Source organism: Cardiocondyla obscurior, linkage group LG07 (assembly GCF_019399895.1).
Source record: "Cardiocondyla obscurior isolate alpha-2009 linkage group LG07, Cobs3.1, whole genome shotgun sequence".
NCBI classification, from domain to species: Eukaryota; Metazoa; Arthropoda; class Insecta; order Hymenoptera; family Formicidae; genus Cardiocondyla; species Cardiocondyla obscurior.
Window position 1 is genome coordinate 5574472 of NC_091870.1, and position 15635 is coordinate 5590106.

Sequence of the window (15635 nt, forward strand, 5' to 3'; positions counted from 1 at the left end):
ATGACAGGCCTCTACCACAAGCCGAGTCAAGTGGGAATCGCACGGCAAGATCACCGGGTGCCTGCGATCATACGGAAGAGCGGAGTTCGCCAAGCGGCCGCCCACCCGCAGCAGTCCTCGCTCGTCCTGGAACGGACTGAGCTTATCGAGCCCTCCGCGGGGCGCCACCGGCCGGCCGGACCCCAGCGACGCAAGCTCCTCGGGGAAGTGCGAACGCTGCACGGCTCGCATCCAGCGGAGTCGGGCCTCTTCGAGCTCCTCGGCGGTGAGGAACCTCAGCCGGGCGGGCTCCAAGGTCGTCGGCATTTTTCAAGAGCGCCAGCGAAGGCACCACGCAGTGACTCGGCAGAGTCTCCCCAGATCCGAAAAGCGCGTTAACATCTCGTCCTCGGGGGCTCCCGCGTCGCCGGCACGAGATACGTGAGCATGAGTCCGACGCTCTGGCAGGTCAGACGGCTCCGCGGCGCTTCCCGGTGCGGGCCACTCCTCCGAAGCTCGGCACAGCCAGGAGGGACCGGTCCACCAAAGCCCGTGATCCCGCAGCTCGGCCGGAAGGAGGCCCCTTGAAGCGCAATCCGCCGGATTGTCGCGGCCTGGAATGTGCCTCCAAATTGCATCAGGGACCGACGTCTGGATTTCGCTGACTCTGTTGGCGATGTACGTTTTCCATTGGCTCGGATGACCCTGGATCCAGCCCAGCGTTACTGTGGAGTCTGACCAGAGGACCGGAGGTTCTCTTAAACATAAAACCTCGCGCAAATGGGCGGTAAATTTAGCGAGAAGCGCGGAAGCGCACAGTTCAAGTCGGGGCAGCGTAACGGGCTTCAGGGGCGCGACTTTTGTCTTGGCTGCGAGCAGCCGAACCTTGACCTCGCCGGAGGGGGCCGCGGACCTCAGGTACACGACGGCAGCGAAAGCTCGCTCCGACGCATCAGCAAAACCGTGGAGGACTGACGTTGTCTCGGCCTCCCCGCAGCCCATCCATCGCGACACGCGAATGTCCTCCAGGATCGACATCTCCGAGTGGTACGACCTCCAGCGAAGAGCGTGCGCCTCCGGGAGGGGCGCATCCCAATCGATGCCCAAAAGCCAAGTCGACTGGATCCAAATCTTCGCCAAGGAAGTGGCGGGAGCCAGCCAGCCCAACGGATCGAACATCCGTGCCGCGAGCGACAGCACGGAACGTCGCGAAATAATCTCCAGAGGCAGCCGCGGAGCGGCGAAGGAGAAGCTATCGCGGCACGGGAGCCACCGAAGGCCCAAGGTGAGGTGCCCCTCGGAAGGGAGCCACCAAAGTGGCTCTCGACGTAGCAGGTCCTCGTCGCTGATGCCGTCCAAAATAGCCGGATCGCTGGCCGACCACTTTCGCAGGGGGAATCCGCCCGCCCTGCAGAGTAGCGTAAGCTGCAACCGAATTTCCCGGGCGGCCTCGATGGTCGGCCCCCCGGTGAGGACATCGTCCATGTAGGTGTCCTTGATCAAGGCTGCTGCCGCTAACGGCCAAGCAGTACCGTCGTCGTCAGCCAGCTGCCGAAGAGTGCGAATCGCCAGGAACGGAGCGCAGGAGAGCCCGTACGTCACGGTATTCAGCTGGAATTCGCGAATTTCCGACTCCGAATTGCCCCTCCAAAGGATCCGCTGAAAGTCGCGGTCGCGGGAGTCGACGTCGATCTGGCGGTACATTTTCTCAATGTCCGCCGCCACGGCGAATCGATGACGTCGCCACCGCAGAAGTACATCTGCCAGAGCAGGCAGCAGGTTCGCACCAGTCATGAGAAACTGATTCAAGGATCCAGCAGAAGATCCGAGAGCCGAGCCGTTGAAAACCACCCGCAGCTTCGTGGTAGCGCTAGATTCCCGCAGCACGCCGTGGTGCGGAAGATAACACGGCTGGCTCGTCGCCTCGGCGTCGTCGCACGCGACGGTCATATGCCCCAGGTGCTCGTACTGATGCATAAAGTCGCGGTAAGCTTCTTGAAACTTCGGATCGCGACGAAACTTCCTTTCGGTCTGCTCGAGCATCCGCAATGCCAGCCGCCTGGTACCGGAAAAGTCGGGCAGTGGGAGCCGGAAGGGCAGTCGAACGCGATACCGGCCGTCGGGCGCGCGAGAATGCGTCTCGCGAAAGTGGCGTTCGCACGATTCATCCTCTGCAGACGGGGCCAACCGAGCAGCACCCAGCTCTTCCTGCGCCCAGAAGCCTCTCACCAGGCTCATAAGCTCGTCGTCAATCCGGCATTGAAAGGAGCGCGGGGGGCGGATTCGTGCAGCGAATCGCCCACCTGACCCGACAATATCCAGCCGAGGCTTGTATTTTGAGCAACCGGATGCGACGGGCCACCTTTCTTCAGACCCGGCAGAATAATCGAAGCAAATACCTCCGCGCCGAATAGGAGGTCCACGGCGTCCGCGGCGGCGTACTCGGGATCGGCCAGCTCCAATCCGAGAAGATGAGGCCACGGTCCGACAGGCGAATCCAGCTTCCCGGCGTAAGCCGTCAACCGGGGAAGTACGAAGGCCTTCACGCGCAGAGCAGGGCCGTTCGTGCGTCGGGAGACGGAGATCTGCACGCAGGAATGCGACATCGCTGCCTTGCTGCCACCGATACCGAAGACCGAGACGGCGGCGGGAGCTCGCTCTACTCTCAGCCGCTGCGCGAGCCGCTCCGAAATCATGGAGCACTCGGAGCCCTGGTCGATCAGAGCGCGAACAAGGTGCTGCTTACCGAAGCGATCGGTCACCAAAACCCGCGCGGTTGCCAACAATACGGCGGATACTCGCGCGCGCGAACCGCCCGCCGCTTGACTCGTGACGCACGCCTCCTCTACGCGACACACGTCGTGAACGCTCGAATGGTGGCGCGAGCCGCACGCCGCGCAATTCTTTTTCGACTCGCACGCCGAGACTTGGTGCTGCCCGAGGCAATTTAGGCACAGCTTGCGATCGCGGACCACAGCCAGTTTCTCGGCAGGGCTCTTCCTCCGGTACTCCTCGCAGAAAAGAAGGAAGTGATCCCGGGTGCAGAGCGCGCAGCGGCCCGATTTTTTCTCCGGCTTAGCTTCCGTTTTTCGAGCAGCGTGGTTTCGCGTTTGCTTGGCCGCGGCGCCGGCCGGTCGCGATATCGCGCTCTCGTTTTTAGTCACGGCGACTGCCTCCAGCGTGTGGAGACAGCGTTCTAAAAACGTTTCCAGAGTCGCGTACTCCGGCGGCGTGTTGGATTCGTTGATTGTTTGTTCCCACTCACGGCGCGTCTGCGGATCGAGCAAATTGACGGCGAGGTGCACGAACAAATCCTCGCTACTCGAAATAGGCCGGCCAATACTCTCGAGTGAATTTACGGTCGAACGCAGCGTGTGGAATAGCTGGCGGAGATCCTCAGCTGATTCGCGTTTCAGTTTAGGCACGGCTAGAAAGTTGTCGAGATACGCGCGGACGAGATGACGGGGCTTGTCGTAATAGTCCGTGACAAGCTTCCACGACCGTTCAAAGTTCGCGTTCGTCACCGGAACGTGACGGATTAGTAATTCGGCCTCACCCTTCAGAGACGTCTTCAAGAAGTGGAGCCGCTCCACTGGCGACAACGTTTTATCGTGGATGACGACCGAAGAAAACAGGTCCCGGAAAGCTGGCCAATCCTCATACCTTCCGGAGAAGGTCGGCACCTGGATTTGCGTTCGCGCCGCTCGGCATGCTGCTTTAGCCCCTTCCGTCTCCTTTGTTCCCGTCTCCTTCTCCTTGGCCTTGTAGGATCGCAAAAGATCCAAGAAGATTGCTCTCTGGTCTAGGAACGCTTCCTCGGCGGTCGCTAATGTTCCTTGCTTGAGATAGTCGAGATCCTCGTCCTTTTTTATAGAACTGAGGATCTTTTGATGGTTGGCCTCGAATTTTGACCAGTTGCTTTCAAGGCCACTCAGACGCGCCTTCAACAACCCGAGCGTCGTCTTAGCCGCGCCCGCCTTCCGCAGATTGTCGTAGGCCCGACTAATCCGCCCAAGCAGTTCGCCCTGGGCGCGAACGAGACCGTCGAGCTCCAAGCTCATTCTCTTTCTCTTTTGCTAACACACGGCACTGCGCACAGTCGCTAATTCACGTTCTCGGATCCGGCTCGAAGGACCAATGTTCAATACTAGAAATCGGCGCAGTCTTTCCGCGAATTAATAATGCCTTTCTCCGAAGAAACAAGCGATTTCCACCCTTTTTTTGGCGGCCGCAAGAAACGGAGAATGAGTCGGGATTTCAATAAATGTAAATCTAAATTTGGACGAGCACGATCTATTTACAACGAGACTATTTACAGTAGGTTTTTTGACATGCGATACGCGACGGATTCGCGTCGTATTCTTTTGCTGCAAGCGACAGCCTAAGTTGAAAACGAAAGTTCAAACGGATAACAACGCAAGCTACGATTATCTGGATCTTTCGCGAGTACTAGTGCGACTGACGGGACCGTCGATCGATCGGGAGATTCTTCCCGATCGAGAGACCCTCTCCGCTCGCCGGGCCGCCCAGGGTCGGCCGCCAGACCGCTCCGTCTTGACAACAAGATTCTCGCCAAAACCGGAGCGATCCGGCGATAACTCGATCAAGGGCGGCCGAAGCGATCTAAATATTCGCTCGGTGCCGAAGCTCGACAACAAAGCGAGCCACCGCGGATCTCTCGCACAGGTGTACAGAGACGATAAATAAGCGCGTTTAATTTCGTTCCGAACAAAACCCATTGTCGAACCTTTGAAACAAATTGTGGAAAACACCGTTGTAAACAACGAAGCCGAATCAGTTATACCGAAGAATGAACTGTATTACTCTGGAGAAGAAGAAGTGTCGACACCAAAACATAAGCGGTCAATCTCCCCGTCTCCGATATCATTATCTGAAGAAAAATAATATAACAGATCGGCACTAAAACGGAAACGTGTAAACGCAACATCTTCAATAACGACATCAACTCCGAAACGTGTAAACGCAACATCTTCAATGTTGAAACGATCAAACACCGATCTACATACATTAAATGAGACATCTAAAACTGCAGGTCAGCGAAATTTATCACATAAATTTTCACACGCTAATTCCATCGATGAAATGTTTAAGTCCGTGGATACTGAACAGCTGGTAACATCTATTCAACAACAGAGTCAAACAACTGATGGTTGAAAAATTCTTCAGACTCATTATGGATCATTAGGACAGAAATATCTAGGTGCTGTACTGAGTGGCAAAAAATCTGTTAACATCGATAGTGTTTATGGAGTATATTTCAACGATAGTGGAACCATGATTGGTAGCAAACGTATTGAGTTGGATAAAAACGATGATATATTCATAGATGGTAAAAAGTATTCTGGGACGGTAGGACTTTACGAATTAATTTTTATGAAATTTCCCAATGAAAGCAGTTACACGGATATTGATAAACAGTATTATAAAAGTATACTTTTGTCAACAAACGCTTATAAACTCGATTACAGTGAGTAAAATCAAGTAAAGAGTAACAAAGGTCACAAGTACAAAAGTATAATCGCTCCATTATTGGATAAAAAAGTTGGACAAGGCATACCAAGCACTGTGATATTAAATGATAACAAAATTGATTACATTCATTGGAACGATCCAAACGAGCTTGTGGATCGACTTCGATTACTCGAAGCTTCACGTAATGCAGGCCATAACGCTCACGATATTGAGATTTTATCAATTATCGAATAACTTCGCGAGGCTGGACTTATCATAAATTGAAGTATGCATATGTAATTCATTCATTTAACATTGAAATGCCGATCAACAAGTTTGGAGCATTGCTTGGTGGAGAAGGAGAAGGAAGTGGTGTCGATTATTATCAATATAATGCATTAGTTAGAAATTTTGTTTGTGATAACGCTTTTTGTACAATATCCGCCGATTATGATGCGAGATCGCGTAAAATTATACGTGTGGCGGAACCTACGGATGATATCGATGCAACCAATAAGCGATATGTTCAACAGAATGTTAGCATTTTAAAAGATCAACTAGATGAGCTGAATAAGAAAATAGAAATACTACAGAGTAGTCTGCAGGTTGTGGTAAACACGCTTCGTAATAAATTTATTCGCGGTGAACAGAATTAAACAGCTGCCGCTGCCGTCGCCGTCGCCGTCGCCGTCACCGTTATCATTATCGCAGAATTAATAGTGCAGTGAATCTCAAAGCTCTAACATGTCTGAAAAAATAAGCTCTGAGAAGCGGCAGTTGATAAACGAATTGCATACTCCAGCAAGAAGAAATTTTTCTCGGAGGCATGTCATAGTGCATGGATATGATGACTTATGGAAAGCTGATTTGGTTGAGATGCGCCCATATACACATGTCAACAAAGGCTACTACTACATACTAACAATTATCGATGTGCTGAGTAAGCACGCATGGGCAATGCCATTGAAGACGAAGAGCGGTATCGAAGTTGCCATGGTGATTGCAAAGATACTTCGAGATAATGCAAGATGCCCAAATAATTTTCAAACTGACAAGGGTAAAGAATTTTATAATGGAAATGTGCAGAATTTGTTAAAGAAATATGGTATTAATCACTATTCCACATACTCCATAATGAAAGCGTCAGTTGTCGAGCGGTTTAACCGAACGCATAAAAATGATATGTGGAAAATATTTACGCTCAATGGAAATTATAAATGGATCGATTCACTGCAACAGCTTGTTTTGAATTATAACATGCGAAGACATCGAACTATCGGCATGCGGCCTGTCGACGTTACTCCAGAAAACGCGAACAAACTCTTGGCAACGGTGTACAGCCGTATAAAGATCGCAGCTCAAGCGCGATTTAAGGTGGATGATTTGGTACGCATAAGCAAGTTTAAAACATTATTTGAAAAAGGTTATACACCGAATTGGACTACCGAAGTGTTTAAAATCATCAAAGTGCGGAAAACTAATCCCGCAACGTACTTGTAATTCCTCGTTTACAATGCGGTCGTAGTGAAGTTTACTTAGGTCGTAGTCTTGAAGTCGCAGAGTCGTATGTGATGATGCTTGTCTACAATAGCTTGTTACAAGTCGTTAATAATAACCAATCAGAAAACAGAACTTTCGCGCATGTGTGCATGATAGTGAAAGGTTATTTCTGTATCGCGAATGGCGCAAACCGAATTTATGAAGAACTCGTTGATTATCTGTTGGTTAAAAATATGGATTTGCGTGCTACTTTTTGTAATAGTTTATTATTAAGTGTATATATTCACTTAACATCAATATATTTATACCTAAGAAAAAAAAGGTGTAAAAGGAGATGGTGGGTAAGACCCATAAATAGAACCAGAAGTAATTTGGGATTTTTTAATAATCAGTTCAAAGAAGCGTACGAGACAGATCATGAAGAATTCTTTAATATGACACGAATGACACCTGCCCAATATGATCATTTATGCCATCTCGTTAGGCCTTTGCTCACGAAAAGAAGTATACGAACACCTATTTCAGTGAATGAACGAGTAGCCATGACTCTTTTGTAAGTAAATGAAGTAACGTATTACAATTTTTTTGAATTAATTTGACTTATATTATTGAATATTTGTTGAATAGTATTTTTATATTGTTCCAGATTTCTTGCTCATAGTGATAGTGCCAGATCAAAATCATGGGTGTTCCGAATTGGCAAATCAACTGTACACAAAATTATACATGAAACATGCAATGCAATCTGGCAAGCACTTAATGCACAATATTTACCGAAACCTTCGCAAAAGATATGGGTAAAGGTAATCGATGAATTTTGGAACAAATGGAATTTTCCTAATTGCATAGGTGCACTGGATGGAAAGCATATCAGCATTCAAACTCCACCAAACAGCAATTCTTTACATTATAATTATAAAAGATTTTTTAGTTTTGTACTGATAGCAATTTGTGATGCCAATTATAAATTTATATGGATTGATGTTGGTAACTATGGTAACAAATATTTGTAATATGCATTTCAAGCATGTCTTCTTATGTATTGAATGCAATAATTAATTGAAATTGTGTTTTATAGGCTCTAACAGTGATGGTGGAATTTGGGCAAACAGTAATTTCGGTCAAAGTTTGGAATGTGATACAGCAGACATTCCACCTTCAAAATTATTACCTGGTACAACAATTTTGTTGCCCTGTACTTTGATAGGAGACGAAGCATTTCCACTTAAAAAATATCTCATGAGACCATATCCAAAAAAATCCTTGATTAGTGATTCACATCGAATTTTTAATTATCGCTTATCCAGAGCAAGACAAACTATTGAAAATGCTTTTGGAATTTTGGTTTCTCGATGGAGAATTTTAAGGAGATCTATTCAATGCAAGGAAAAAACTGCCCATAAAATTGTGCTTGCCGTTGTTGTTTTGCACAACTATATTATGTCCTCTAATAAATATAAGTATTGTCCACCATATTTTGTGGACCAGGAAGATCGTGGCATTGTTATTCCAGGACAATGGCGCAATGGAGAAGAATTGGGATCACACATTGTGCATTTTAATCAAGTTAGCTCAAATCGAGCTACTTTCAGTTCAAGTGCTCAGCGAGACACACTACGAGAATATTTTATGACAGTGGGGCAGTTGACTGGCAATTTGATAAAGCATTAAAAGGTTATAAGATTAATATTCCTTCGTAAGACATGCAATATGTTATTAAATAAAAAAAAAAGAACAAAAAGAAGAATTTTATTTTTATTTTATATTATTTCTGTGCGTTATTTATAATTCTTATATAATTTATAAATGTATATGTATTAAGTTGTAAAAAAAATATAAATATATATGTATGTAAACGATTGTAATTGTGAAATATGTTTAAAAATAAAACAGTAATTTGTATAACACAAAATTTATGCAGTCTTACTAATACAATCTGTTTTTCACCACATTATTGCACACAACAAAATTAATTTACGCAATCTTATTAATACAATGTGTTTTGCATCACATTATTGCACACAACAAAATTAATTTACGCAGTCTTATTAATACTATGCGTTTTGCATCACATTATTGCACACAACAAAATTAATTTACGCAGTCTTATTAATACTATGCGTTTTGCATCACATTATTGCATGTTGGCGACCGCGGAGTTAAATTTATAAACCGAATAGCGATAAAATTGAAAGTCAAAAACAGAGGTAACGCAGCATCTAACAGAGACTCGATGCCTGTCGAAAAATAAATATCCATGTTTGTAAGACGCGTATAACCTTCTACAGAAACTTTGAGAAAACGCGAAATTCAAAATAGCGGCGAGATGAGGAGTGCGACAAGGGGGGACTCTAATATAAAATGTAGCGGAGAGCGGTAAGATCAGACGTCTTGTTTCTCGCGATAATCTAACATCAGTTTGGTACAATTAAAACGCTATTTGTAAAACGAGGCGGTTTTGGTCTCCGCGCGCGGTCATCTACGACGGGCCATCATTTCACGAATCACGGTTGCGCCAATCTCTCTGTTATTATTGAGAGGAATAAAACGGAACGTACAATTCCCATGAGACGAGGTGTATTTATTTAGCCAAATCGTTTGGCACCATCCTTCCATACATTGGCATAAAACCATCGCCGTTCCGTCTCAAACATGAAAATGGTCCTTCGAGCCGGATAGCTATCCGGGAAGGCGATCGAGATTGCTGGGGTGGATCCGTGTGGACCAAGGACACGCCGGGAGAACCGGAGGCCATCGTCGAAGAGGATTCCGAAAGGTCACCAACTGAGCTGGACAACGACGAAGCGGTAAGTTGCACAGAGTTCAGCACCAACCTTATTGTTAAAACTTTCGAAATTGTAAGCGTGGCAACTCCGCGGAGTAGAGTTGTCGACGCGAAAATCATACGCGAGAATCAAGGAAAATTTAGCGAGCGATAGGCGGTAAGGGTTCATTAATATCATTTAAATAATGTCGACGACCGAAGGGTCGACCGGCGGCGGATCCGGTGCATCCGCGGGCGAGCCGGGGTTGAGTGCGGCAAACGCGAGCGCATTAGCGCAATATAAAAGGCGTCGTGGAACGGTGAAAGGAGCGAGTACGCGCATAGAAAATTATGTGAGTGGCATCGGAACCCTGGACGACGACGTCCAGTTTCAATTAGAGGAGCGTCGTAAGAGGTTGAATGTACATTGGGACGAATACAATGCCCTACAAATGCGAATTGAGGATCTTGATGAACGCGAGGGGCGAGATTGCGAGGTTTTTGAGGACGCATACTATAGCCTGTGCTCTAGAATATCGCAAATATTAAAACGGTTCGGAGCCGGCTCGGGCTCGGGGCCGCCTTCCGCGTCGCCGGCGCTGAGCGAGGGCGGATCAGCCGGTTCCGGAGCGGTGGGCGCGATGTCGAATGTCCGTCTTCCCAAAATTAATCTGCCGACGTTTAGTGGGAAATATGACGAGTGGTTCCCGTTCCACGACACCTTCATGAACATTGTACATCAAAACGCGTCGCTTCCGATGGTATAAAAATTTCAATACTTGAGAGCGGCGTTGTCGGGAGAAGCAAGGGGCATTGTAGATGCGTTGGAAGTATCGGACACCAATTATGAATTAGCTTGGGAGATCCTTCGCGAGAGATACGACAATAAACGCGTCATTGTATATACGCATATTAAGGCGATGATGGATCTCCCACAAATATAAAGGGAAGGCGCGAACGAAATCAGACAGCTATGCGACGGCTTGTCGCGTCACTTGCGAGCTTTAAAGGCATTGGATCGCGATTCGGACAAATGGGACGATGTAATCGTATATTTGATGAGCGCGAAATTAGACAGCGTGACACTTAGGGCGTGGCATGCGTCATTGGCGGATTCGTCGCTGCCCACAGTAAAGGAATTTACGGAATTCCTGGCGCAACGCGGTAGGATGCTGGAGGCGATGCCGAGGAAGGACGCGATCACCCAGAAGCGCGGGGACGCGCGCCCGTCCGCGCGCGGTGAGGGTCGACGCCAAGCGTTACACGCGACAACAAGCCGGGACGGATGCTCCTATTGCGGAGGCGAGCATTCGGTATATGCCTGCCAAAGTTTCTCCGGTCTGACCGTGGGTCAGTGCATCGCGGAAATTAGAAAAAGACAGCTCTGCCTGAACTGTCTCCGTTCCGCGGCCCATAGAGCCGCGCAATGTCTTTCGGGCGCCTGCAGAAAGTGCGGGGGAAAGCACAACTCGTTGCTGCATCTGAGTCGGGGCGCGACCGGCGGGGCCGATGGGACCGCGGGGGGCCGCGGGGAGTCGACGATTGTATCTGGGGCGGCGTAGGGCGATTCTACCGTTCTGGTGGCGCGCGGTGGACGCGACAGAGGTACGACGAGCGTTTTTCTGTCCACCGCGTTAATATATGTGTTCGACAAGAACAACACGCGACGGCCAATTCGAGCGCTTCTAGACTCGGGATCGCAGGCTAATTTTATCACGAGCGAAGCCGCGAGAGCTCTGTGTTTACGCTTACGGCCGGTAAACTTGGCTATCACGGGTGTCGGAAAATTAACGACGCGATCCACACATGTAACTCGGGTGAAAATTAGATCGCGCACCAGCTCCTTTAGCGCGGAGATAGAATGCGTCGTAACCGAGCGTATTACCGGTCGAATACCTGCCATAACACTGCGGCGCGATGCCGTCAGAATTCCGACGGGCATTCAATTGGCGGACTCGCAGTTTTTCAAATCCGCCGACATTGATATGCTAATCGGCGCCGAGCTGTTTTGGCAAATGTTATGCGTGGGGCAAGTGCGGGCCACGCATGAACATTCAACGCTTCAACGGACGCGGATGGGGTGGGTGCTGGCCGGGCGTTTAGGCGACGCGCGAGAGTCTCCGGGGGTCTGCGCGTTGCACGCGTCGGTGAACAACGCGGAGCTGCATGACAGCCTAAGCAAATTTTGGGAACTCGAGGAGGTTACCGAGACCCGGTGTGAATTGGCGACCGAGGTAGAATGCGAGAAGCATTTCATGAACACGGTGGAAACCGACGAGTCCGGAAGATATACCGTCCAACTTCCGGTGAGGGCGGGCGCGCTTGCGTCACTGGGGAGTTCGCGGGATATCGCCATCAGGCGATTTTGCAACTTAGAGAAGCGAATGGCGCGAGACGGGCAGTTCAGGCAGGCATACGTCAGATTCATGACCGAGTATGCAAACCTCGGGCATATGCGCATAATAAAATCCCGCGAAATTGACAAACCGGGCGCTGTATACTTGCCGCATCACGGCGTGTGCAAGGGCGGTAACGCGGGAGCCAAATTGCGAGTTGTATTCGACGCGTCTTGCAAAACAAGTAAGGGAAACTCGCTGAACGACGCCTTTCTAAAGGGACCGACGATACAACAGGAATTGACATCGATATTAATTCGGTTCCGACTCTGGCGATACGTCTTTTCGGCGGACGTGGTCAAGATGTACCGACAGATACGCGTGCACGCCTCACAAACGCATCTACAACGCATTGTGTGGCGTGAATCTCCGAACGATCCGCTGCAAACGTATGAGTTGCTCACGGTGACTTATGGGACGACGTCGGCGCCGTTTCTGGCGACCCGGTGCCTGCAGCACCTGGCGGAACGGCACGTCGGAGAGTGGCCGGTCGGATCGAAACACATGCTGCGAGACTTTTACGTCGACGATCTGCTAACTGGCGCGAATACATTGATCGAAGCGACGCGCGTCCGTGATCAGATCGGAGAGATTTTGAAGCGAGGCAGGCTCGAATTAAGCAAGTGGATGGCGAATCACGAGGCGCTGCTACCGCGCGACGGATTGCCGGGTGACGGGATATCGTCGCTGGCGGACAACGGAGAGTGTAGAATCTTGGGAATCCGGTGGGATCCGGTGACGGATGAATTCGCGATTGAGCCGACCGACGAGGCACAAGGGGGACGGGTTACGAAGCGCGCGGTTCTCGCAGAGATTGCCAGGTTATTTGATCCGCTCGGAATATTAGGGCCATTAATAGTACAGGCAAAATTAATCCTGCAAGAAACCTGGCAGACGAAAATCGAGTGGGACGAGACACTGCCGCCGGATCTCCATCGACGGTGGACGGAATTCCGAGAGCGATTGCCTCAATTAAAGGGGATGCGAGTTCCGCGGTGGGTGGGCGCCGCGAGTGCACGTGAAGTACAATTGCATGGATTTTGCGACGCGAGCGAGCGCGCGTACGGTGCGTGCCTATACGTGCGGACGAGCACGGCGGACGGACAGCACCGTATCACATTGTTAACGGCAAAATCGCGTGTCGCGCCGGTTAGGGCCGTGTCGTTGCCGCAACTCGAACTTAGCGCGGCATTACTCCTGGCGAAATTAGTAGAAAAAACGCGCGAAGCACTAGAGTTTAAGAAAGAAAGAATAGTTTTGTGATCGGACTCCACCATCGCGTTGCAGTGGATTTCGTCGACGTCGCGGAGGTGGAAGTCGTTCGTCGCGAACCGCGTCGGCGAGATCCAGCGCGTGACTCGAGTTGACAGCTGGCGGCACGTGCCTTCGGCACAAAATCCAGCGGATATTTTATCGCGTGGAGCGAACGTCGGGGAGCTAGCAGACGCGTCGATATGGTGGAGCGGTCCGACATTTTTGCGTGCGAGCGAGAGCCAGTGGCCGAAAAATAAAATAAACCTCCCCCCTGCGGAGATACCGGAGCAAAGAAATGTGATCGTCGCGGCGGCCACGGTCGAGCGGGGTCCGATGCAGGCACTCTTAGAAAGAGTTTCTAGCCTGAGCAGAATAATGCGAATCGTCACGTATTGCCGGCGTGTGATAACAGCGAAGCGCGACAGACCCGCGACCGTAAATATCACACCGGTGGAATTAAGAGGCGCACTACATGCTATAGTGAGATGCGTACAGCGTGACGCGTTTCCCGCAGAATATCGAAAATTGAGTGAGGGTAAGGAATTACCGAGGCGAAGCGATATTAGAACTCTAACGCCGTTCATGGACGAAGAACGGGTAATCCGTGTAGGTGGAAGACTAAGGAATGCGACTATTCCTTTCGACGCGCGGCATCCGATACTGCTGCCAAGAAAAAACGAATTAACAACGCGCATTATACGAGCCGAACATGTTAATGCGCTGCATGCTGGTGCCGAGACCACACTCGCGATGGTCCGCCAGCGATTTTGGCCGATCGCGGCCCGCTCGGCGGTACGCAATGTAATAAAAAAGTGTATGATTTGTTTTAAATGCGCTCCGACACTGTCTCAAACCATACTAGGAGACCTGCCCGCGAGGCGAGTAAATGTATCGCGACCGTTTACATACACCGGCATCGACTATGCCGGCCCAATCCTTGTGAAAGAGCATAAACGACGCAATGCTAAGCTGACGAAGGCGTACATTGCAGTCTTCGTCTGCTTTACCGTCAGGGCGGTGCATCTGGAGCTCGTGAGCGATTTGACCGCGGAGGCCTTTCTCGCAACGTTCAAAAGATTTATGTCGCGACGAGGACGACCCGAATGCGTGTATTCAGATAACGGGAGAACCTTTGTAGGCGCGGACAAGCAAATAAAAGAGATGGCTGAATTCGTGCGGAGCGAAACAACCGAGCCCATAATTCGCGAATTTCTTAGTGAGCGTGGAATTAACTGGAAATTTATTCCGCCCTACGCGCCGCACTTTGGCGGTTTGTGGGAAGCGGCAGTCAAGTCGGCAAAGACACATTTAAACCGCGTGGTAGGACAAGCGCATCTAACTTTTGAGGAATGCACAACGGTACTATGCAAGATTGAATCCATTTTAAACTCGAGGCCACTCGCGCCACTTAGCGCAGACGCGAACGATCTGAGTTGCATCACGCCGGGTCATTTTTTGGTTGGTGCGGCTCTGTGTAGCTTTCCTGTTCCAGATATCACCCATCTGCCGGAGGGGCGCTTGGTGCGGTGGCAACGAGTGGAACAGCTCCGCCAACATTTTTGGAAGCGTTGGAGCGAGGAGTACTTACACACTCTAATCCAGCGCACGAAATGGACCGCGAGCAGGGGCGTACCGATAGCGGCGGGACAGCTGGTGCTCGTGCAACAACCGGGATTGGGACCATTGCAATGGATTCTGGCCAGAGTCAAGGAGACGCACCCGGGCGCGGACGGAGTGGTGCGAGCCGCAACGCTGACCACCGGAAAGGGAGAAATCAAGCGAGCCACAGCCAGACTTGCGGTGCTCCCGCTCGAGACGGACGAACCGACGATCGCGCGAGCATAAATTAATGTCACGGGCGTGTCTGAGTAATAACGCGAATGTAACGATAATTGTACTAATCAATTCAGCAAATTTGACTATTGAAGAACGACTCTTCAAGGGGGGCGGGATGTTGGCGACCGCGGAGTTAAATTTATAAACCGAATAGCGATAAAATTGAAAGTCAAAAACAGAGGCTAACGCAGCATCTAACAGAGACTCGATGCCCGTCGAAAAATAAATATCCATGTTTGTAAGACGCGTATAACCTTCTACAGAAACGTTGAGAAAACGCGAAATTCAAAATAGCGGCGAGATGAGGAGTGCGACAAGGGGGGGGACTCCTAATATAAAATGTAGCGGAGAGCGGTAAGATCAGACGTCTTGTTTCTCGCGATAATCTAACATCAGTTTGGTACAATTAAAACGCTATTTGTAAAACGAGGCGG

General features: G+C 49.8%; 4 protein-coding genes and 1 pseudogene across 4 annotated transcripts; 3 read left to right on the forward strand and 2 right to left on the reverse strand.

Moving 5' to 3' along the window:
- Nucleotides 1–309: 309 nt before the first annotated feature.
- LOC139104343 (uncharacterized) lies at nt 310–2022 on the reverse strand. The gene has a single exon (XM_070659768.1). The coding sequence runs from the start codon at nt 2020–2022 to the stop codon at nt 310–312; it is 1713 nt and encodes a 570-aa protein (XP_070515869.1).
- Nucleotides 2023–2213: 191 nt separating this feature from the next.
- LOC139104344 (uncharacterized) lies at nt 2214–4040 on the reverse strand. Its single transcript, XM_070659770.1, has one exon. The coding sequence runs from the start codon at nt 4038–4040 to the stop codon at nt 2214–2216; it is 1827 nt and encodes a 608-aa protein (XP_070515871.1).
- A 2155-nt stretch (nt 4041–6195) lies between these two features.
- On the forward strand, nt 6196–8651 carry LOC139104345 (uncharacterized; annotated as a pseudogene).
- A 3049-nt stretch (nt 8652–11700) lies between these two features.
- On the forward strand, nt 11701–13374 carry LOC139104346 (uncharacterized). The gene has a single exon (XM_070659771.1). The coding sequence runs from the start codon at nt 11701–11703 to the stop codon at nt 13372–13374; it is 1674 nt and encodes a 557-aa protein (XP_070515872.1).
- Nucleotides 13375–13698: 324 nt separating this feature from the next.
- Nucleotides 13699–15210, forward strand: LOC139104347 (uncharacterized). The gene has a single exon (XM_070659772.1). The coding sequence runs from the start codon at nt 13699–13701 to the stop codon at nt 15208–15210; it is 1512 nt and encodes a 503-aa protein (XP_070515873.1).
- The last annotated feature ends 425 nt before the right edge of the window (nt 15211–15635 follow it).